General features: G+C 33.2%; 1 protein-coding gene and 1 long non-coding RNA gene across 2 annotated transcripts; both read right to left on the reverse strand.

The window, feature by feature from the left end:
* Window positions 1–859: 859 nt before the first annotated feature.
* LOC130622479 (integrin beta-PS-like) lies at window positions 860–25,259 on the reverse strand. The gene is made up of 20 exons (XM_057437937.1): window positions 24,895–25,259; window positions 23,662–23,778; window positions 22,957–23,032; window positions 22,743–22,874; window positions 22,318–22,417; window positions 16,644–16,746; window positions 16,413–16,502; window positions 16,103–16,189; window positions 15,663–15,758; window positions 15,353–15,448; window positions 13,159–13,254; window positions 12,376–12,578; window positions 11,484–11,778; window positions 6,311–6,392; window positions 5,914–6,029; window positions 5,287–5,379; window positions 4,624–4,858; window positions 3,454–3,581; window positions 2,975–3,031; window positions 860–1,749 (listed from the first exon to the last, which is right to left on the reverse strand). Exons 4-20 carry the CDS (start codon window positions 22,804–22,806, stop codon window positions 1,684–1,686), a joined length of 2,007 nt encoding a protein of 668 aa, XP_057293920.1. The 5' UTR covers window positions 22,807–22,874; window positions 22,957–23,032; window positions 23,662–23,778; window positions 24,895–25,259; the 3' UTR covers window positions 860–1,683.
* LOC130622482 (uncharacterized) lies at window positions 17,989–22,285 on the reverse strand. Its single transcript, XR_008981087.1, has 2 exons — window positions 19,321–22,285; window positions 17,989–19,095 (listed from the first exon to the last, which is right to left on the reverse strand). It is a non-coding gene; the product is annotated as an uncharacterized LOC130622482 (long non-coding RNA).
* Window positions 25,260–25,288: the final 29 nt, after the last annotated feature.

Below are 25,288 nucleotides of genomic sequence, written 5' to 3' on the forward strand. Positions count from 1 at the left end.
AAAATTAATTATTTATAAATGCTGTCTAGACGTCTATGTCTATAAATTTCTTGGAACTGGACTTTTTGAGTGGCCCGTTTATTACACGCCAGTCTTCGAAAATTGCAAGGGTTGAGCTCATTGAATCGTCCTGTAGCCCCTTTTAAATTGTAACTCCCCGCCCCCGCCCAAAACTTTTATTAAGACAACAAAGAATGTTCGCATTATTTAATCTCTCATTTCCGAAGTTGTTATTACTTTCTCTAATTTTGTCAAAGTGCGCACGCGCTAACAGAACAAAGTTCGTGTTAATTTTTTTCGCGCTATTTCTGATCTAAGAGTTAATCGTTAAGCATTTAGCGCGCGAAGGATTATAGTTAATATTAGCGCTTATTGTTATCGACAGTAATATTTCATTTTGTAGAGAAAAACTTTTTTCACCCGCCGTTATTTGCGAAAAAAGTTTGCACAAATAGCTACAAAATGTGTTCGCGCTAACTCGCAATGAAACATCAAGAATTGTGGCGCACAAATTTGAATTGAAGTTGACGCGCTAATATAAATTGTCTGTGTTTTCATTTGGCGTAAAAGACCTAACTACGATTAACGCGCCAGCTTAACGCGTACTAAAGCCAGATGGAAACCAATCTTTATAAGCGTTAAAAAAATAACTTCAATTAACACAACGGCTTAAGGCGAATTAAACAGGAAAGTAAACAACTATATGAAGCATAGCATGAGGAGCACATGTGCAGAAGTTGTAAGATAGATTGGTGAAATTTGCAGAATTTCTGCAAGAAAACTAACAAATTATTACTAGATTTAAAGAAAGAGCAGAGTTATGTTGCTTTATAAAAAATACAAAGGAACAAACGAACGATTAAATCAATTGATATATTACAATAAACAACTTATACAAGAAATCCTCTGCAAAAACCACCACAAATTTACTTCTCAGAATAACCTCGTTCCAGGAAAGTTCATAACTACCTCCAAAGACAGGTTGTTAGATTTAGATTTCTGCAGATTAATCACCTGATTTCTTTTTTTTTGAGTAGACTTTACTTAAATAGTGTTAAAAAACTTTTCATTTCCGTTCCTTTAGAGTGGGAAGGTGAGAAAGCAAGGAAGATGTTGTGCACAACTGAAATTGATCTTTTGCCGTGCCGTCAAAAAGGTAATGATGGAAAGTAATGTTGTCAGTATTTGACGTCGTCGTACGAGCTATCCAACAATTAACCCGAACTGCAGAAAAATTTATATAAATTAAAAACCATGTCAACTAAAATTTATAATTATAGCTTAAATATACCAAAATTAACAACTTTGTACCCGGGGATTGGTAATTTTTTTTACATTTAGGAGGAATCTGGACTAGATCCTGGCCGGTTATATGGCGAATTTGTGTGAATGTACCACTCTGCATAATTAAATCGGACGAGTGATTTATCCGCGACTTATCGAGTAAGAAGTGAGAACGCACGCCATAAGTATAAAAGACCTAACAATCCCTGGGTACGAGGATACAAAACTAAGAAAACAAAGAGTTGCATTGTATCTAAAAGAAGATCTATATAAACAAACCAATCCAATTCCAGGAAGCTCTTTCTTTGAGTTCGACATTTACTATCCATATTTTGTCAAATTTAATTAAATTATCGTTTTCAGTTTTTCACTACTGTTCATGTTTTTTCATCCAAAGTATTACTGTCCTCCAAAGGCTGGGTTAACGAACTGCTGATTCGGCTCCCGGTACAACGGATTATCACCCTAAAAAGAAGCAATAAATTTGTATGAAAGTCTACAATTTCTCGTAAAATATATTGAGACAACAAATTTCAAGGTTAATCCCCACAAGTAGTCATAAAGACATTCTATACTACATTCACGCAATTAGATTTGTCGCTGACGCCAGCGTAGCTATCTCTCTTAAGATCAAGTGTAGTGTCATTCTCGGCGGCCAAATGGCTAAGATCATGCACTTGGTCTGAGAAGCGATCGCTCAGTTCATCTTGGGCTGTTCTAATTCAATTCCCGGGTAGAAGACGAAGTTTTAACCGATGTCTACAGCCGTCCTACCTTGGAGGCGCTCATTTTTTTATAACATATATCACGACTTCGTTTTCTATCCTGTCCCCGAGGCAGAGTGCCAGTGAGAGTCATCTGGTACGACCACTCACCACACATTCCAAAGCTCGGGTAATTCACCCTTGCCGACCATTCCTCAGGAATGGTCCAAAAAAAATTAAAAAAATTGAGGGGCCTGACGTGCTACTAGCGTAATTTGAACGCGGATAACATAACATACACATTTAAAAAGTGCATGCTGTTTGACAACTTTAAAACTGCAAAATGGCCAAAAAAATTCCATTGTCTCCATATTTTCATTAGGCGTTGTAGCTTTTTTCTAAAATACGCACACGTCCTTAGGGTAAATGTTCTTTAAAAATCCACTAAACTTAGAAATGTAAGTACATTGAACCTGGAATTGATTTGGAACCTCTTAGATTTTTCTGTGCAAAAACTGTGCGTATGCATTAGTCCCGGGTGAATATTTCGTCCAGATTTAATATGAAAATCACCGGATCAATTAACAAAAATGTGGGCAAATTAAAGAAAATAACAACGGGGAAATAAACCTAAACAAAACATTTTCGCAATTTCCCAACCCTTAGAGCGCGTAGACATCTTCCCAAATAAACCGGCTAAAAGTAAAATTTCACCAAACTTTGAAAGGTCACAACTCTCGCTTATCTTCAAAATGAGCTCTGCCACAGCTCATTCAACGTAGAATTTCACGCAGATTTGAAAACTTGTACAAAATGTTTCAGAGCAATCAACACCGAAACACAGGTCATATAGTTTCAGATAGAAAATAGTTATTTCATATTCATTTAAATAGGAATCAAATGTTTTTAGGTATTTCGTATGATTATTTTAGATGCAAAGAAGTCTAGCAATGTGAAGATCCGATGTAAAAATCGATTGAAGTTACCTTTTCCCATACACCTTTGCTCTTAGACTTCACAAATTTCTCATAATCTCGTCGATCCTGGTAAAAGCAATAAATTATTACAACAAGGTTTCCAGAGCTTTATAGTTTGAAGAATTCAAGAAAAAATATGGCATAAAATGAGTGAAAACAGGATTTTTAGATTAAACAGATTCTACAAGCAAAGTCATAGTCAAACAGTTTAAATTCAAATCAAAATTCAGTCAACAACATTACATCTATAAGTCTTTCTATGCATTTTTTATGATGATTGGCTAGACATAATTAAAGTGAGAAAAAAAACAACAAAAATAGACCAGTAGAAAACGTGTTACAAAAGCAAATAGACAAACAAACAAACAAAAAGAACGAACGAACGAACGAGCAAGCGAACAAACAAATGAGTAAACAAATGAGTAAACACATAAGTAAACAAACAAAACAAACAAGCAAACAAACTGAAGAAAATAATTTCCGCCTACGTGAATTGATGTTATTAATTTCCATAACAACAAGGCGAGTATTCCTAGCAACAAAATAGCACCAATGATTGCGAGGATAATAACAAGTATGTCAGGATCATCATCGCTCGAACTCTTGGCTGTACATACTAAAAAAATAACATAAAATATGTTTTAGCGACTGTAGTAGAACTTTAAGTACAGCAGTTAGCAAGGAAAGTGTTCCACAGTTTGCTGTCATTTTGCTTTTCCTAAGGACTATAACGTGAATCGCTTTTTCTTATACTCTACATAACTGCTGAAACATTGGCAGAAAAAAGATACGTCATTTACATGTGATGTATGGTGTTAAAACGAAAATAAAAGACATCCGTCACTGTTTGTTTCACAAGTACCATACAAGTGAGATTTGTGAGATTTATGACAAAGAACATGGCACGGAGTGACACTTGTCGTGTGTACAAGGTGTACAAATCTGAGCAGGGTAAGTAGAGAAATACAAATATATACAACGATGCTTATAATCTCTAAATGTTTATAATTACAGTTAAATCTCGCTAGCTTGAATTCTGAAGGAACATGCAAATGTTTTGACCCTAGGCTCGAGAAACGAGGTAAGACAAGGAGCAATCATAAAATGTATCCAACTTTATGTTTATCAAACTCACAAATCGAAGTGTACGGTAAACGTCAGTCCAACGTTTAGATCGGTTAGCTTTTGTTTTTCTGAGTCATAAATAAAATAATCATCGACATAGCATTTAAATTTTCAAATTTTTCCAAAGAAGTCTGAAACTTGACTTTGCCTTATAACTGACCAATTTTCTTCTTGCATGAAATATTTTTTAACTAGTCAATAGCCCGTGGATAAATCCAATGGTTCGCCCATAATTTATTTACCGCATTTCGTTGTCTCGGTGCTGTGGTTACCATTTTGCGTGACATATTGCATTTCGTGTTTCCGTAACAAAAATACAACAAGACGCACGAAAAGACAGACGGAATACGCCTATCATTAAAAATTTTTTTATTGAATAGGCATTGTCAAAAAATCGAGATATCCAGTTTAGAGTTACAGAGAATATTTTATTTTAATCAAGTGCTCGGAATCCTGATAAATCATTCGATATAAAAACTCTCGAGACATTGTATGATAATAAGAATCAAATGGCGACGTTTTAATATATATACCTGGAGTCTTTTGAACAACAATGGTTTTATTTTTAGCATTACCAGCAAAGTGAAAATTCACCACACAGTTCGCCAAGGACGTCCCACAAACATTATCTTTGCCTATTTTTGTTTCGTTGATGAAGTCAACTTTCTCAATAGTTAACTTCTCACATGTGGCACATTTGTCGTTTTTCTGGTCGAAGGCCTGACACAATACACAGTCCTTAATTTGGTCACACTGACATTTGCCACTCTAAAAAACAAAAACAACATCTGAATATTTTGGACATATGGATCTTACAAGCATTGACTTTGGATATTGTGTCATAAGTAGGAAGCGTAACAGTTATCCCCAAAATAATTCCATGTGCTTCCCACTACTACAGTTTAATGTTTCTTAATGACTTCGGTATCAAATTTGCGTTAAGAAATAACAAGCTTAATTTTCAACAGCAAGATAAAGCAGAACATTGCCTAAGATACAGATACAGAGGTCTGTACCAAATCAGTTGCCACATAGACTAACTTAGACCCAAAGTGGAAAACAAATTTTTTCCTGGATTTCCACGAAAGCTTCTTTTTTTCCTGACTCAGCATGAAAAAGCAAGCGTTTCTTTACAAGTACTTAATAAAGAAATGAATAGAACTGAATAAAATTTGCAGCTATAAAAATGTTCTTACCACACACGTCTGGCAATACTTCCCTTCATGGGTGCTGTTGCATACACAGCCTTGTAATGGACAATCACATCTACCCTGGTTATTGCAAACTTTCTAAAATATTAAAAAACACGTTTGAAACGTAATAATTCTTCCTTCAGCCCAATTTACACTGGCGGTGGGGCGGGAATGGGAACGGTGTTGACTTTTAATATTTGTTTGTTGGTAACTTTTGAGGATTTGCAATCCCATTTTGGGAGTTACCATGACAACCGTGATGCTAAGAGTGATCCCAGAAAAAAAATCCAGGCTATTATTTTTCTTGCTTTTTCCATTGTCCCAAATGGAAAATTACTGACTTTAGCAAATGTTTAACATGTTGATCATTTTGTTTTATGTTATATATATATACTATACTATATTCAAGCAAAGCCATTACAAAGGTATTTAAGGTGGTTAATTTTCTCCCCTCCCCACGATATTTCATATTTTAGAAGTCCATTAAAAATATGGTTAAGAGATAAGCAAATAAATATGTAATTGAAAGGGTTGTATAATAAAACAGTTGTACTTATTAACTGTTATGCGCTTAAAACGATCGGTAAATCAACAAATTATGGTATTTAAAAATACTACAATCAGACCTACCCCGTCATTGGTGCATTTTGACCTCGTGATGCCTACACAGTCAATTTCATTACAATTATCACCTTTGTATCCTTCGTTGCAAACACATGTACCACACTGGCAATTTCCACGAACACCTAAATGTCGAACGTCATTCAGTTACTAGCTAAACCAGTGTGTTGGTAAGCTTTTGCGTGATGCAGTAAATATATTGTTATCAATGCATCACTATATTCCAAAATTTGTTTTTTTATGACTTATAATTCGGAAAGAGACATAAATTGATGTAATCAAAACCCAAGTTAAAAAACAAAATCGTATTGGAGCTTAAAAATTTATTACTTGAAGAACGCAATAAGAATTCTTTTATTTTACCACTTCAAATGTTTTGTTTTCTAATGTTGCTATGACAACTTACCGCCACATTCCTGTCCCAAAAATTTCGGACAGCCGAAATTTTTACATTCACAAAATGGACCAGATATAACGTTAGTAGGATTCTAAAAAAAAGCACAATTATTATCATTCTTTTTGTAGACAACAAATTTATGTTTCCCTGTGCTCTATCATTCTTTTTGTAGACAACAAATTTATGTTTCCCTGTACTCTATCATTCTTTTTGTAGACAACAAATTTATGTTTCCCTATGCTCTATCATTCTTTTTGTAGACAACAAATTTATGTTTCCCTATGCTCTATCATTCTTTTTGTAGACAACAAATTTATGTTTCCCTGTGCTCTATCATTCTTTTTGTAGACAACAAATTTATGTTTCCCTGTGCTCTATCATTCTTTTTGTAGACAACAAATTTATGTTTCCCTATGCTCTATCATTCTTTTTGTAGACAACAAATTTATGTTTCCCTATGCTCTATCATTCTTTTTGTAGACAACAAATTTATGTTTCCCTATGCTCTATCATTCTTTTTGTAGACAACAAATTTATGTTTCCCTATGCTCTATCATTCTTTTTGTAGACAACAAATTTATGTTTCCCTATGCTCTATCATTCTTTTTGTAGACAACAAATTTATGTTTCCCTGTACTCTATCATTCTTTTTGTAGACAACAAATTTATGTTTCCCTGTGCTCTATCATTCTTTTTGTAGACAACAAATTTATGTTTCCCTGTGCTCTATCATTCTTTTTGTAGACAACAAATTTATGTTTCCCTGTGCTCTATCATTCTTTTTGTAGACAACAAATTTATGTTTCCCTGTGCTCTATCATTCTTTTTGTAGACAACAAATTTATGTTTCCCTGTACTCTATCATTCTTTTTGTAGACTACAAATTTATGTTTCCCTGTGCTCTATCATTCTTTTTGTAGACAACAAATTTATGTTTCCCTGTGCTCTATCATTCTTTTTGTAGACAACAAATTTATGTTTCCCTGTACTCTATCATTCTTTTTGTAGACAACAAATTTATGTTTCCCTGTACTCTATCATTCTTTTTGTAGACTACAAATTTATGTTTCCCTGTGCTCTATCATTCTTTTTGTAGACAACAAATTTATGTTTCCCTGTGCTCTATCATTCTTTTTGTAGACAACAAATTTATGTTTCCCTGTACTCTATCATTCTTTTTGTAGACTACAAATTTATGTTTCCCTGTGCTCTATCATTCTTTTTGTAGACAACAAATTTATGTTTCCCTGTGCTCTATCATTCTTTTTGTAGACAACAAATTTATGTTTCCCTGTGCTCTATCATTCTTTTTGTAGACAACAAATTTATGTTTCCCTGTGCTCTATCATTCTTTTTGTAGACAACAAATTTATGTTTCCCTGTGCTCTATCATTCTTTTTGTAGACAACAAATTTATGTTTCCCTGTGCTCTATCATTCTTTTTGTAGACAACAAATTTATGTTTCCCTGTGCTCTATCATTCTTTTTGTAGACTACAAATTTATGTTTCCCTGTGCTCTATCATTCTTTTTGTAGACAACAAATTTATGTTTCCCTGTGCTCTATCATTCTTTTTGTAGACAACAAATTTATGTTTCCCAATGCTCTATCATTCTTTTTGTAGACAACAAATTTATGTTTCCCTGTGCTCTATCATTCTTTTTGTAGACAACAAATTTATGTTTCCCTGTACTCTATCATTCTTTTTGTAGACTACAAATTTATGTTTCCCTGTGCTCTATCATTCTTTTTGTAGACAACAAATTTATGTTTCCCTGTGCTCTATCATTCTTTTTGTAGACAACAAATTTATGTTTCCCTGTGCTCTATCATTCTTTTTGTAGACAACAAATTTATGTTTCCCTGTGCTCTATCATTCTTTTTGTAGACAACAAATTTATGTTTCCCAATGCTCTATCATTCTTTTTGTAGACAACAAATTTATGTTTCCAATGCTCTATCATTCTTTTTGTAGACTACAAATTTATGTTTCCCTGTGCTCTATCATTCTTTTTGTAGACAACAAATTTATGTTTCCCTGTGCTCTATCATTCTTTTTGTAGACAACAAATTTATGTTTCCCTGTGCTCTATCATTCTTTTTGTAGACAACAAATTTATGTTTCCCTGTGCTCTATCATTCTTTTTGTAGACAACAAATTTATGTTTCCCTGTGCTCTATCATTCTTTTTGTAGACTACAAATTTATGTTTCCCTGTGCTCTATCATTCTTTTTGTAGACAACAAATTTATGTTTCCCTGTACTCTATCATTCTTTTTGTAGACTACAAATTTATGTTTCCCTGTGCTCTATCATTCTTTTTGTAGACAACAAATTTATGTTTCCCTATGCTCTATCATTCTTTTTGTAGACAACAAATTTATGTTTCCCAATGCTCTATCATTCTTTTTGTAGACAACAAATTTATGTTTCCCTATGCTCTATCATTCTTTTTGTAGACAACAAATTTATGTTTCCCTGTACTCTATCATTCTTTTTGTAGACAACAAATTTATGTTTCCCTGTGCTCTATCATTCTTTTTGTAGACAACAAATTTATGTTTCCCTGTGCTCTATCATTCTTTTTGTAGACTACAAATTTATGTTTCCCTGTGCTCTATCATTCTTTTTGTAGACAACAAATTTATGTTTCCCTATGCTCTATCATTCTTTTTGTAGACAACAAATTTATGTTTCCCTATGCTCTATCATTCTTTTTGTAGACTACAAATTTATGTTTCCCTGTGCTCTATCATTCTTTTTGTAGACAACAAATTTATGTTTCCCTGTGCTCTATCATTCTTTTTGTAGACTACAAATTTATGTTTCCCTATGCTCTATCATTCTTTTTGTAGACAACAAATTTATGTTTCCCTGTGCTCTATCATTCTTTTTGTAGACAACAAATTTATGTTTCCCTGTGCTCTATCATTCTTTTTGTAGACAACAAATTTATGTTTCCCTGTGCTCTATCATTCTTTTTGTAGACAACAAATTTATGTTTCCCTGTGCTCTATCATTCTTTTTGTAGACAACAAATTTATGTTTCCCAATGCTCTATCATTCTTTTTGTAGACAACAAATTTATGTTTCCCAATGCTCTATCATTCTTTTTGTAGACAACAAATTTATGTTTCCCAATGCTCTATCATTCTTTTTGTAGACAACAAATTTATGTTTCCCTGTGCTCTATCATTCTTTTTGTAGACAACAAATTTATGTTTCCCTATGCTCTATCATTCTTTTTGTAGACAACAAATTTATGTTTCCCTGTGCTCTATCATTCTTTTTGTAGACTACAAATTTATGTTTCCCTGTGCTCTATCATTCTTTTTGTAGACAACAAATTTATGTTTCCCTATGCTCTATCATTCTTTTTGTAGACAACAAATTTATGTTTCCCTATGCTCTATCATTCTTTTTGTAGACTACAAATTTATGTTTCCCTGTGCTCTATCATTCTTTTTGTAGACAACAAATTTATGTTTCCCAATGCTCTATCATTCTTTTTGTAGACAACAAATTTATGTTTCCCTGTGCTCTATCATTCTTTTTGTAGACAACAAATTTATGTTTCCCTGTGCTCTATCATTCTTTTTGTAGACAACAAATTTATGTTTCCCTGTGCTCTATCATTCTTTTTGTAGACAACAAATTTATGTTTCCCTGTGCTCTATCATTCTTTTTGTAGACTACAAATTTATGTTTCCCTGTGCTCTATCATTCTTTTTGTAGACAACAAATTTATGTTTCCCAATGCTCTATCATTCTTTTTGTAGACAACAAATTTATGTTTCCCTGTGCTCTATCATTCTTTTTGTAGACAACAAATTTATGTTTCCCTGTGCTCTATCATTCTTTTTGTAGACAACAAATTTATGTTTCCCTGTGCTCTATCATTCTTTTTGTAGACAACAAATTTATGTTTCCCTATGCTCTATCATTCTTTTTGTAGACAACAAATTTATGTTTCCCTGTGCTCTATCATTCTTTTTGTAGACAACAAATTTATGTTTCCCTATGCTCTATCATTCTTTTTGTAGACAACAAATTTATGTTTCCCTATGCTCTATCATTCTTTTTGTAGACAACAAATTTATGTTTCCCTGTGCTCTATCATTCTTTTTGTAGACAACAAATTTATGTTTCCCTATGCTCTATCATTCTTTTTGTAGACAACAAATTTATGTTTCCCTGTGCTCTATCATTCTTTTTGTAGACTACAAATTTATGTTTCCCTGTGCTCTATCATTCTTTTTGTAGACAACAAATTTATGTTTCCCTGTGCTCTATCATTCTTTTTGTAGACAACAAATTTATGTTTCCCTATGCTCTATCATTCTTTTTGTAGACTACAAATTTATGTTTCCCTGTGCTCTATCATTCTTTTTGTAGACAACAAATTTATGTTTCCCTGTGCTCTATCATTCTTTTTGTAGACAACAAATTTATGTTTCCCTATGCTCTATCATTCTTTTTGTAGACTACAAATTTATGTTTCCCTGTGCTCTATCATTCTTTTTGTAGACAACAAATTTATGTTTCCCTATGCTCTATCATTCTTTTTGTAGACTACAAATTTATGTTTCCCTGTGCTCTATCATTCTTTTTGTAGACAACAAATTTATGTTTCCCTGTGCTCTATCATTCTTTTTGTAGACAACAAATTTATGTTTCCCTATGCTCTATCATTCTTTTTGTAGACAACAAATTTATGTTTCCCTATGCTCTATCATTCTTTTTGTAGACAACAAATTTATGTTTCCCTGTACTCTATCATTCTTTTTGTAGACTACAAATTTATGTTTCCCTGTGCTCTATCATTCTTTTTGTAGACAACAAATTTATGTTTCCCTGTGCTCTATCATTCTTTTTGTAGACTACAAATTTATGTTTCCCTGTGCTCTATCATTCTTTTTGTAGACAACAAATTTATGTTTCCCAATGCTCTGCAGTTATTCTAGCTCTTCAGTAACCCACAATTTTTTTCATGTATTGCATAGATGGGGCAAGTTATCATAAAAGTACCAATAATTGTTTTTCAAGTTAAATTGAACTAAATTTAGAAATATGCAAACTTAACGATACAGCATTTCAATATAAGAAAAATCTTCATGAGTATCATAGCATTCGTGAAAGGGTGTGTATTAAGTCATCACAGTATCAAGTTAATTCTGCTTACCGTTTGTTTGAAACACTCACACTTTCCACAAACACAATTTCCTTGGTCACTACAAGTTGTTGTATTGTCATTTCCAATGCAAGCGTTTGTGTTGTTTACCTGCTGCTCCGTTGTTATATCACACTGGCAGGTGGGACCATAGTTCCCTTCATTGCATTTGCATATACCACACTCAAAAGTACCCGCACCGTTACATTGTGGGCTGTTCTTCACATTGTTGATGCTACAATCGCAGTCACATAAGTACTTCACAGGCACAACAACTTCACCGAAACCAGCAATACGAATTGAAAAACTAAGAATTAAACAATGATTGGTATTAATAGCTGAAGACTTTACAGATATAATGAGCAAGTGCTTAATATTCAACATATTTTTTGGATATATCCAATTCTTTCACTTTCCTGCCTCTAAGACTTTATACTGTAAATCATTAATTTTTTAGAAAAAAATTGTATATTTTACTGGTTGTCATCCACAAGCTTCACAGAAGCGCAGATGCTAGTGTTTGTAATTCCAGGGATTGACGGTACTGGAAGTTATATTTTTTGATTTTAACTTCTAGAGCAGAGGGGAGGGTGAGGGACATATCAGAAGATGGTCAGATTGACGTTTGGCTCACTCTTGTCAATTTGTGACTCCATGCTTCCTCTCTGTACATACTGTAATGCAGGTGTTTTCTGAGCATGCTGTATATAAGTTTTCTCACTTGAAAATACTACTTCTAATGATTGTTAGAAATTATTTTCCTAAACATGTATCTTCTATGTTACGTTTCACTCCTGCCCTTAAAATTTCCACCCTAGGAATTTATTTGCGATAAGATGTGACTCTGAAAAGCAACCGATTAATCAAAAACTGTCTGGTCAAATCAAAGCATTGTCTTACTTACCTCTTTGGTGCTTTAGATACATCTGGTGGACACGACAAAAGCTCCACATTGACATTAAAATCAACCTGCTGTCCTATCTTGACATCAGAACATTCGTTCGGTTTTAAATTGTCAGCGCTCGGACAACTACTTCCATTGACCTGGTAAGTGACTTTAAAGTAGTCTGGAGATGTATCTACAAGTCTGGCTGTAGACGAAATTTTCTAAAAGTATAACAAACATGTATAAACTTATATAAGACTTAATTAAAGCAAATACAAATTTGTATATACAACTATGTAGAAAAGTTTATTGGGAGGGGCTCATGAGAAGCTGGGGAGTTACCACACCCGCAGTATTGGTTAACAACAAAGTTATTTATTACCATTCCAAATAAACATTCTAAAGTTATTTATTAACAGATTCAAAACACTGCAATGTGGGTTCTCTCTTCAGAATATATACATTAGGTGTACACATGCATTGCCTACACAATTTTTCTCACATGGCATGGGTTGACCCGAAGATGTGGGAAAGGCACTTGCTAAACATGCCTGTGCTGTGGACCGAACCACAAACCTTGTGATTACAAGGCGAACCCCATAACCACAATGCCACATGCCACTCTGGTAAACGATGTAAGGTTTAAAATACGTTGCAAAGCTTGATATTAAAAAAAATTAAAATAAAATATTTTTATTGTTGCAAATTATTTTGCTACATGATGCTAAATCACTCAGAGCCTTTCTTTAAAAATAGCATTTATGCAATCTATATCTTTTGTAGATTGTTAATTTTACTCACTGCATAATTTTCTTTCACCAGTTCAACAATATTGGACGAGTCGCTGGTCAACTCACCAATTGCTGCGCCAAGGTCTTTCCACTCATTTGCAATTGCCTAAGATAGATTTTAATGTTGATTCTGTGAATGGTTGGGAATTTAAAGGAAATTAGCCAAAAACATCGTAAAAACATCCTAAAACACCCTATAAGAATTTCTTACAAACAGATTTTAATCATCAGACTTTAAATATTTCTTCCAGACAAGCAAAAAAAATCGATTTTCAGTCAGAAAAAATCATTCTGACCAACATGACTACATATGACACATCTATTAATTTGAACGTTTAACTATTCACTACTAGTACAATCTGAAGATTTATTTTTGAAACTGAAATTTCTAATGTTATGTCAATTTTTTTGTGGAAACATATATTTAAGTTGCCTCCTCCTTATAAATAGCTATGCAACGATTAGTCACCAAAACAATAAAACCTACATAACACGCTGTATATCCTGTATTGTATGAGAAGTAATTTAATTTAAAAACAACCACAAAGCTGATGGACCTAGATAATCTATTTTTTTTATTAATTAAAACTTAACCAACACTATTTTCAAGCATTCTGGGTATTGAATGAGAATAAAACAAACATTATTGACTTCTTAACAAATTCAAAGTAGAAATATGGTTTATTAAAAACTTCATTTTCATTTCTAGATAGTTCTGATACAAAAAATACTAAAGCTTCCATTTTTAATTCCTTTTTTACATTGTTTTGTTTTTGTTGCCACCAATATTGGCACTTTTGGTTAAATCTTGTCGTTTCACCGATACCTACTAACTTATAAAAACAAACATGAGCAGGATAACATTGACCTGTTTAAATTTTAACCATGCATGTATTTCAACTTTAAGGTGGCAGTAACCCTTTTTTAGCATTCCTAATAGCTGAATTATTTACTCAGTGTTTTATTTATACAATTTTTTTCTACTATTTCCAAAAATATTGACTTTAATACATAATAAAATGATTTTAACTTAACACTAAAATTGCTGAGTCTGCAAAAATTTCTATTTAAAAATGTATCAGAAACAAGAAAAATATTGGCTTCTACGAGTTCCAACTTTTTACAATCGTTATTTTTCATCAGCTTCTGTTTTTAAATGCACCTTGGGTCAACCCTGTTAAAACAGTGTGCGGATTTTTTTTGTTCATTCTTATTTTTTTAGCAATAACTTTTGTTTTTTTCAAAAGATTCTTTGATAGCATCCCCTGCTGCATCGATCGCTGTTAAAAGAAAAATAATCCGAATAAAAAGATTTCCGCACACCACATCATGGCTGCATAGTTCTCCAAGCATGTCTGAAAATTTTAAAGTAAAAAGAAAATACTATCGAAAGTTAAAGCTCGTGCAGTGTAGCATAATGAAGATTGTCTTAAATTTCTACATAATGCGCCATCTTTGTTGTTATTAACGTTTCTCTTTAATAATTACGTCATTTCTTTCTGTACAATTTCGCAAGTGCGTAGACTTAGGGGTGATTTTCATCTCGTGTGCATATGAAGTTTTTTTCATCTCGGCCGGCCGGGATGGAAAAGTTGTTTACATTTCACAAAAGATTCATAAACAATGAAGACAAAAGAATATATTTCGAACTTTAAATAATTGATGAGAATTTTTTAAATCTATTGTTAATTTCATCTCGCCTAGGAGGGCTGGCTCGCCTGCCATATGAACACATTTTATTTTCTATGCATTTCTTAAGAACAGCGAGATCCCGCCTGACCGAGATCTCGGTACAAACAAGCGAGATCTTGGCAAGGCGGGCTGGCTCATTAATCATATGAACACATTTTTATTTTTTTATGTGTTTCTTAATAGCAGCGAGATCCTGCTCAGCCGAGCCAGCCCGGTCAATTGAGCCAGCCCGCATCCATATGAACAGCCCCTTAAAGTATATTTGGCAGAACTAATTAGTTATTCATGAATTTTATTTATTTTTATAAGAGGAATTGTTAAGGCTGAATAATTTTGGTGAAATATAATAGTGTTTTAGCCGTAAAATCGTGACAAGTGTGTTATAACAGAAAAAATATGGATATATAGTCTGAAAATAACCTTTCTGACTAATTATGTAAATTAAGAAATTCCGATTTTTGAAAGGGTTACTGCCACCTTCAATGTACGATAAACAATACATTGGAACTCACCTCATACACAGTAATTGCTCTCTTCCCAATCGCAAGAATTGGAACAACATTATTTTCCTGCATCATTTTTTTTAAATGGTATAGAGAGGGATAATCCTGAAACAGTTTGAATATAATCTCATAACAATTAAATATTTTCTAACTAGATTATATAATCGTACAATTCATTAAATAGAGATATGTTGAATATTTCATGGGACAAAAGATATTTTGCAGTAAAAACCTTTTTTAAAGAAACATATTTGAGTAAAGATAACCAAGCAAAGACGCTGTAAAACGTTATAAGTAAGATATCACAAGTCATACACACCATTGTTTCTGATGCACTATACGTCTTTTCGGTACTATTCACAGATACAGATTTCATATGGCAAAGACCATCGTTGGGTGTGATAACTCCTGCCAGCTAAAATGGTGAATTAAAATGTTTTTTTCACACTGTATCAAATCATTTAACTGTATTGCATTGTTTCTCATACATTAGATACAAAAACTTTGTGTTGTTTACAGTTTTAACAAAGTATTTTCAACAAAATCCTAGTCTTTCATACAATTTCCTAACAAAAAGAATATTAATACTTTTGTTTAAAGAATTCTTTCACTTTTTAATTTTAAAAAAATGTTTTTTTCAAACTACCATTATTTTATGTAACAACAGCGCCCTGCTATGACAACAATGAAGAAGAATTAAAAGCATGCACAAACATAAAAATGGGGGAGCAAAAAGGCAAGCAAACAAACAAACAATACCTTAGCGTCACCCGCTATCTTAGGAAAATGATCAGTTACAAATATAACAATCCTTCTTGCTTTTTCTTTTTCTTGCCATTTGAGCACCTACAGGTGTAAATAGGACAATAATAATTGTTTAACAAAAAAAAACATTATTTAAAATCTTTTTAATCAGTTGATTCAGTTATTTTAAAGAGCAGTATGCAATATTAAAGCTTCCCAAAAACCATAAAAGTGTTTCTTTGACAGTGTTTGGAGATAATCTTTAGAATAGTGCCTTAGATGCTCAACAGATATACACATTTTGTAACAAGAGTAAACAACTAACCTCTCCACAAACTGCAGTCTGCATCAAACCATCAAAACCTCCTTCAGGGCTATCAAGATCACCTGTAATATTTTGAGCTGCAACCACATTCTAGTGAGCCAAATAAAAAGAGCATAATATGCAAGAAACAATACTTATTTATTGTATATTTTATTATCATCTAGTATATTTATTTCAATTTGAGTATTACTGTGAGTTGTTTTGTAGCAAAAGAAAAAGCTAAAATGTTACCTCGAAAGCTTTTGTGTCGTTGCTAAAGTCAAAGAAGTGAATGTAACCAAAGGTTGGTCTGCAATTTGTATTACGAAGAGTGTCATGCGAGCAAGGAAACAGGCTAGAGAAAAATAAAAAGGTTGAAAGGTAAGTAACTGAAAGTATCATACAGATTCATACATTAGGTCATTATAAATAAACCATAAAAAATAATTCATTCATGTTTGTGTAGAAATGTGAACATGCAAGTTTTCCACTTTTGTTCATTTTGAAGTCACTAAACTTTCAGGGAATTTATTAGTTCAAAGGCTGAAATAAACAATAAGTTTAATTAGTTGTAACAGAAAATATCTTATCGGGTAAACAGGAAAGACATACATTTTTCTCTGGTATAAAAAAGATGCAAGTGCTTGAATTTGCCCAACTAGTTGTACATCTTTATCCACTGAATTCTTTTGTGGTGCTACTTTCTGTACACTATTTTGAGGATATTCTTAATAAATTTTAGAGGTAAAGTGTGTGTAAAATTCATAGTAATAAATTGTTGTTTTGAGAACATTTAGGAAAGCAAAAAAAGATTTTTTTGAGAATAGGGTGGTTAATGGCATCTTGAAAGTGATTTAAAAGTGTATCATCAGCCTTTTATAAAACAATTGCTTGCCAATTTTTTGCTGCCACAAACAACTTTTAAATGGAGCTAAACACAGTTTAGCTCATGTTAATTGCAGTTCCCAATACTTGATAGTTGCTATGCAGATGCATCATTAAGGGTAGACAAGGTTGTCTTGCTCACCCAAGGCATCTTTATCCCAATTAAGCAAATCAAAGCTATGTGTCATAACTTGAAGCAACTTTCTTGTTGTTGATACTTTATAGTTGGGGACTAAAGGTTTGGGTATAGTATGTCCATATTAGGAGGTTCTAAGTTAGCCAATCAACAATCCAGGGGCCCTATAAATAGGAGGGAGTCACTCTGATTTAGCTTCTCACCAGTAGTAGCAATAACTTCCTTAACTGAAATAATTTTAAGCTAGCTCCACGTTTTCAAGAAGCATCTATCACTGCAACCTACTAATATCATCAACTCCATCTTTTGGCTTCAATTACTATAGCTAATGGCAGCGCATCCAATGACAACCAATGACTCTAGCAAATTTTGGATCATGTACCCCTGGTATCAGGAGAAACCTTCAGATATTTCTGCAGGACAGATATTGCATGTAGCCAGGTCGGTTTGTTTCATTTTATATATTATATCATGTTAGGAGCCCAGAAACTGTCACTTTTTAACCACCCTAGAGCCATTATGGCTTTTATACAAGTAATGCCAGCCTTGTAGCCAGGTTGCCATTATGATAACTCGTTATGTTATGTATAGTGTTGTTTATGTTCATTCATCGCGATAGACGATCATGATACGATCCTGCTCCAACCTGTATATAGTGAATTGTATCTGCGTGAAAATTTGGCCTCATGTTTTCCCTTTTTAATCTTATAATAGACTATACTTAGCTAGCCAGAAAAACTTCTTTTTTCCACATCCAGAAAAATATTTGCAGGCTTGTTTTCACAAGTTATTGGTCAATATAATTGTTTTTGGGGCAATATTCAGGCTATAAATTTGGAGAAACTATATTCTGTAAAAGACATGCAAAACGGTATCTATTACTAATAAAACTTTTGATATTTATTCTATTTGAAACATTTAATCACATCAAAAAGGAGAAAGATAGAGAAATAAGCAACAACAACAACACAAACTGCATTGTAAATAGGCTTTATTTGTATTATTAGATCATAGTACACCATAAACAACAACAGATAAATAAAATAAAAATAGCAAAATTATATCATGATTTTGCACAAGTAAAGGCCGCTATATAAAATTTGTTTTTTACGCAGCAATAGCTAATTAAAAACAACACAACCTACCACAACAATTGAATGGCCACTGATTTAGCAAAGCATTCAGTCAAAAATATGTAGCTTTTATTGGCTAAGACTCTAAAATGTTGAATCACACTTGGAAATACCTAGCTGTTATGCGGTAAACACTAACTACTTGAAATTTTTACCAAAACAAATCATTTAAAAACAGATATCGTTAACTACATTTACACATTTTGTGTCAATCAGGATAGCGCTGTATATGTATATATGCTAAGTCATTTCTTTATGTTGGTAGAACCACAAACATTTTCCATGCCTGTCAGCATAACTTCTTTAGTGAAATGTGAAAGACTTTCGTCATTTCAACCATTAATTAAAACCATGCCTTTTTCCTAATTTTTTATAATTAACATCGTTCCCAGGAATTATCTCGATATAAGATTAGAGCTTTTCAACCAATCATCATCAAGTCTTGTCGAAGTCATTCTCCCAAAGCTAGTCACGACTAGTGTTCTCGTCTGTGGCCTTGTGGCATTTTAAGAAATCGTTTAAAAAGTGTTTATTGCCAGAAGCTTTGAATCTACGAAGCAAACATACAAGTTGTTATGCAGCTATTCGATTTATTGTATTGCTATCAAATGTCTTGTTACTTGTGGGTACCCTAAGACAACACAAGAACTTTGAGTTTGAGACAGGCCTTTTTAGAGTTGTTGAAAGTGAAACTATAAACAGTTTCATGCTCAAACTTGCTAGCACAGCAATAGAAAGCTCAAGAATCAATGAAATTAAAAGTAAACAGATGTACCTGAAAACGTTGTCATTATAAAGTTAATGCTATAATTTTGTTAACTCATAAAAGTCTGTTTATTTTGCCAAACTGCTTTCTTCTGCAATCCCAGGCGTCACAGAGAATGTTTTTCAGTCATGTTTCTTTTTAGCAACATAGCTCAATTTCATTCCGGCCTTCCATTTACTTGCTGCAAGTCAATACAAAACTCTCTTAGCCTTTAGACATGTTGAATCCTACCCTATCCAACCACCTGGCTACCGGGAGGCAATAACAATAGGTAGAGTAAATTAATTTCAATCTTTCTTTACTGTAAATTTCGCCGACTTCCGCAGGATTCTTCTTGACGTCACATATTCTTTGTTTTACAAAAGTCCACACTTTGGCGCGATTCTTCTTGGCGTCAAAATTATTTGTTTGTTTAAGAGGGTCAAAGGTCCACACTTCGGCTGCCGCCGGGGTCGACTATTTTACGGCAGAAAACAAGGAATCACGCAACAATCGACAAAAAGTGGCAAAATGTAGTTAAATTACCGTGAAACCAGAGAGTTGAGCCTCGTGAGACACTCCTGAGTAGTTTAGATAAATTTTAACTCGACTCCTGGGCGCAGGGAGCCTTTTTAAACGCCAATAGTGGAGTTGTGTGTTGCTTTCAACCGATTACTAGTTTAGATCCACATGATCTTCTCATTGGCAATTTCTACTTAGGCGATCCTACCTCACTTTAAGTTGGATTTTTTTAATTTTTTTTTTTGCAATATGTGTCCAGTCTTTAGGATCAATTTTATAAACATTTCACATAGCCGTATTTTGAATGATACCCAAAATTGTTCGATCAGGCTATATCTTTTGTGCAATTTGGAAATCTGGAAATGCTTTTGTCAGTGCCCTTAATTTAGAATGGTTGGGCGTATAAATACGGTTAGGCTTCCGATTTTATGTATTTCCTTTATATTAGGCATTTAAATACGTGTCATTGTAGAGTGATTCAGTACAGTACAGTCTGAATGTAATCTACCGCGTACATCCTAATATCACACCTTTGCGTGGAGGACGGCAGTCGTTTGTCTTTTGTTATAATTAAATCCCTTGAGCGTTTTGCGAGATTATATTTGCGTGTTAAAAAACAATGCGCTCGCGAAGAGATGTCGGAGCAATTCTATTTTTTTTTTATGGCGAGATGCATTGTGTAAATGTATTGATAAGCTATTCCCTTAAGTATTAGCGTGAAGTAATTATATAATAAAAATCTTTCGCGAAGTTTTATAATACATTGCGCGAGAATGTATTGTTGATTCAATTACTTAAAAAAAAAAAAAAAAAAAATTTCCAGCGCGTTTAATCTAAGAAACATTCGAGAAGCATGGTTCACAACTATTAAATGCCGCTTTTCGTTTATAAACTTTTAAAATGCGATCTAAAAACACATTTCTATCGCCTCTTTTCGATTTTAAACTTTTAAAATACGATCTATAAAAGCATTTCTATCGCCGCTATTCGTTTTATTGCCGCTTTTCGTTTTTATGTGTTTTAATTTTACTACAAAAGCTGTTGCATAGATTATGTATTAACATTAGGATAAGGATGAAAAAGTTACTGTGGGACATGGGTTTTAAACCTTAAAAATTTCCAGGAAGAAAGTTGAAAACTAATGAATGACAAAATCCAAAAGTTTATCTTCAAATTTTTAATTTTGTTAATGTAAAAGTAATCCACATGAAAAAAGTTTCTGATATTTTTTATGAAGAAATCTTCCATATTAGCCATTATACATTTGCCCTAGAGTGATTAATAAATAAGGTCAGGGTTCTATTTTCAGAACTGCTATTTACATTTAACATCAAGGCATCCAAAACAGCTCCATTTAGGAAAGGTGTCACAATTCGTTTTGCTATGATTGAACACAAATTTTGGTCAGTAAAAGCTTTAAGAAATTACCTGTTATTTCGGGGGGCTAAGGGTGGCCCATTGTTCGTTTTATCAATGGGGATTTTATTACCCGAATTGTAAAAGGCTAATTTATAGGCACTTGCATGTAGTTTTCTTTTCATGTCTATTTGTTAAGCCTGTTATGGCGTTGAATGATCTCGTCGTAGTTCTCGTCAAAAATATTGCCTCATAGATAATGAATTTTCATTTGGGGAATTTGGGGGTGCTGGGCTGCCCTGGGCAGCCACAAAGTGTAGAGATGTGCGTGTACCCCTGGAAGAGTATGGTGAATTCAGTACAGGTGCGAGGAGATGAACGACGGTGCACCACGCGAGCAGGACAGATGACTGGGGAAATAACAGCAGGGGCATGCGGCGCTGACAGTCAGAGGTGGTGCACCAAGAGGTTAATAACAGGTGTGAAATGCAAAAGAAGCTAGAGCTCATAAAGAGTAGGTTCTTGTGAGGTATGATAGAGGAAATGGAATCACAGGAGAGGTGCTCCGGATGTGATTGAGAGATTAGTTAAGCCAGAACACACTACTAGGAGAAGAGCTCCGGATGTAGTGGAGAAGAGCAAACACTACTAGGAGAAGAGCTCCGGATGTAGTGGAGAAGAGCGAATTTATTGGGAACACGCACGTGAGCTTGAGACAATATCTTCTCTTCAGCCTAGCATCCTCACCCGATTCCGCCAAATTATCCTCAGCTTATTCTTACAAAATTGAAATAAATTTTCTACTCCAAGTTTGTGTTTTTATTGGGAACTACAGCAATTAATTAGAAAAACAGCTTCTTAGTCACAGTTCATTTTTCATATTTTTTTACCTGATGTTGCTTTTTAAGGAAATATGTTGCAAAATTAATTAATTAAATACATATGTATTTTTGTTGTTATCCATTATTTAATGATAGTTAAAATAGTTTGTAATAATTAAAATTTTCATAGCTCATTTATACAGGATTGCAACCTGTGTTTAAACTTATAATCTTTTAATCTCCTCCAATAAGTCTTATATTGTATTTCATTCTTGCTATTCACTAACAACTGCCAAATGATAGATTTTTAAAGTGCTGCAAGACTTACCTATCGTGATAAAGTGGTTGAATGTAGGGAATTACTGTCTTGTCGCAAAATGAACCAAACGCAAATCTATAATTCGTTGTTATTTCTTTTATCTCAGTGGCTAAAAATAGAAATATAACATCACTTAATTTTAATTTACACAAAGGGCTGACTTCAAATCTATAAATTGTGTATATCTTTATGTAAACATTCTTTTAATAAGAAAGTGGTTTATTTGTGAGGAAAAGTACTACAGTGGGGTATAAAACTTTAATAATGAAGAGTCACCCCAAAAAATCATAAAAATACAAAATACAAAACATCATTTTCAATGATGGGATATGGAAACATATTTTGATAAGAACAAAATTAAAACAAAAATTTCATTAAAGTATATATTCCCATATATATAATTCTTTTGTTATTATTACAATACAACTATATACCTATCTTTGCTCCAAGTGTTTGTAATTTCGCCAAATCATCTTTTAAGGAAGCAGACACATCCATCAAAAAATAAAGGTCTACTGGAAAGTTTGGTGCCGGTTTTACACTAACTTTAAAACTAGTAGGCTGTCCTAGAAATAAAATGAGGGTAAAGGTTTTTATTTTATTAATTAATTGCTACACATATTTTGGCATTATAAATTATAACTCTACCTGTTCTTAGTTCAAGTGACACTTTTTGTGGTTTAATTTGAACAGATTCATCGAAATCCTTTTCCTCGTTTGCTTTCTGAAAATACATAAATTAAAGTTCAGGGAATTATGTATTTAAACAATGTTTGGTAATTTAATAAATATCTCTATACAATATTTGTTTTCAAGAAACATTTATAAGAAACATAAGGTTAAGATACTGCTAAGAGGTGAAGTGAGTATAGATTAGGGTTTGGTGGATTTTTAAAAAAAGAAAAATGAATAAAAATCAAATCAGATCAATTTTATTTTAATCACAATTTTTTTTTTTTGTTGATAAATGCTTAAATACCTTTATTCAATTATTGTATATGGTCACTTTTCTCTGACCACAATATGGTTTATGTTTTAGTCATAAAAAATTGTTTGTCTTTAGCAAATATTTTAGGGTATAAATTTGACGACAAAGCAAATACTGGATATAGGAAAGTAAAAATTAGATAAAAAAAAGTACAAGAAAAGTCGTTTCCAGTAGGTGCTTAAACTAAAAACAGTAATCTTTGATTCTCAAATTTAGTTGAATTAGAAATGTTAGAAATAGAAGTAGAAATGTTATTCTAAACTATGTAATTAATTGATTTTGCAACATATATATGTCCATAAAAAGCATCTGTTCTTTACATCCAAAATACACTGAGCAGAGTTGCTCCATGTAAAATATCTTACTGGTGCAGCAGTCTTTATACCAACAGTGGTATTACTACACACTCCATCAAATTTTTCTGCAAAATCACATCGTGATCGAGGCTGTTGTGATTGTGAGGTAACACCAAGTGTAAAATTCTGAAAATAATAAAAACTTTATATAATTGTTTGGATTATCTACCTTAATATCATCCATGTAGCTTACTTCCGACTTGAAGTCGATTTCATATTTTACATATTTTTGAAAAACCTAGATTGGTTCTTATTATTTTAGAATAAAAATAGCTGTATGAGCATATCCTGTGCCAGCTAGCTATCCTTTAAAGCCGTACCAGGCCTGTGCATATAAGCTAATTATTGGTTCTCCCCCTGACTACCTACTGTGATTTTAGTGTGTTTATACACACACATATATATATATATATACTTAAGGAAAATGGTTGGAGCTGTAATCATGGACAAAATTAAGGAAACAAAGACGATTTTTTCGTCATTCTTGGAATGGTCACTAATTTGTAGCCAGCGGGCTACAAAGTCCCTACTTTTGTGAACGCATTTTTTAGCATGCCCACACAACGAAATAATCCATATCGCAACAAGAGGGTGCCAACTCACCAGAAATGGGGGGCTGTCTGACAACTTAGCCCAAAGAAACCCGAACAACATTTTTTTAAACATTTATTTCCATGTATATATTTATAACTTATTCTTTTAATTTTGAGCAGTGGTAGTGGAAGAGCTCTAAAAAAACTGTTTTTTATATCATTTATTTAGTAAGTAGTTGTAATAAAATCCCACAAATAATAAAATGTAAGTACAACGACAAAATAGCACCTTCCTTCTTCTCGATAACATTTAAATAAGAACAATAAGCTCGCCTGCGCTTTCGGACAGGTTTGGGCTTTTCCGGGCAGTTACAGATGAAAAACCTGAAAAACACCAGGAAAAAACGCCTGCAGCCACCCTCACATATACAGCGTTTTCGGCGAGTCGGCACCGTATCGCAACAAAGGTCACAAAATTCAGGGAAAATAGTCATGCTGAGGTCAGAGTTTAATCAAATAACCTAAAATCCAACGCCCTAAGTCTGCTGTAAACAATGACAAGTTTTAAATGAGCAATGCTGATATAGAAACAATCAATGTGGTTACAATGATGTGGCAGCTAAATTTTCGAAAGTAGCCATCATCCGTATTATATTTTGTCCATGATTAGCTAACTATTGCAAAACAAAAAAGAAGTTATTTGACTTACAGCTTCCAAACACCAAACACATTGACTTCCAGCACGGATACAACTCCTGCAGTCTGTTGCAGAATTGCAAGGATTTGCCCTGACCTCTAAAAAACGAAAGCGAAACTTATGACTCTATCTTGTAGCTGAATTTGCTTTTGGTCCGGCTCCTCGGCCTTCTCATGTGCCGATATGCCGGTACTGCATAATAAGCCTATTTTAGCGGTAATACTTCCCCGATGTTTTTGTTATCTCCTTATGGTCGACAAAATTTCGCTTGTCATAATCCAGTAACACTTCAGCCTGGTGCCTGCCAGAACAGATTTTTTAGGTGCAATTTTGCTTATAAAAATTATTATTTTATTCTACATTGCTTAACAACTTATTTGTACTCTCAAATTAACAACTTGCCTAC

Source organism: Hydractinia symbiolongicarpus, chromosome 12 (assembly GCF_029227915.1).
Source record: "Hydractinia symbiolongicarpus strain clone_291-10 chromosome 12, HSymV2.1, whole genome shotgun sequence".
NCBI classification, from domain to species: domain Eukaryota; kingdom Metazoa; phylum Cnidaria; class Hydrozoa; order Anthoathecata; family Hydractiniidae; genus Hydractinia; species Hydractinia symbiolongicarpus.

Excerpts from the sequence above, each read along its gene's own strand:
- LOC130622479 (XM_057437937.1), bottom strand. The coding sequence starts at position 22,806 with ATGGATGTGTCTGCTTCCTTAAAAGATGATTTGGCGAAATTACAAACA. Across the intron at positions 3,032-3,453 it reads AATTAATAACATCAATTCAC|GATCGACGAGATTATGAGAA; the intron begins GTAGGCGGAAAT and ends TGCTTTTACCAG. Across the intron at positions 1,750-2,974 it reads GCAAAGGTGTATGGGAAAAG|GGTGATAATCCGTTGTACCG; the intron begins GTAACTTCAATC and ends GCTTCTTTTTAG.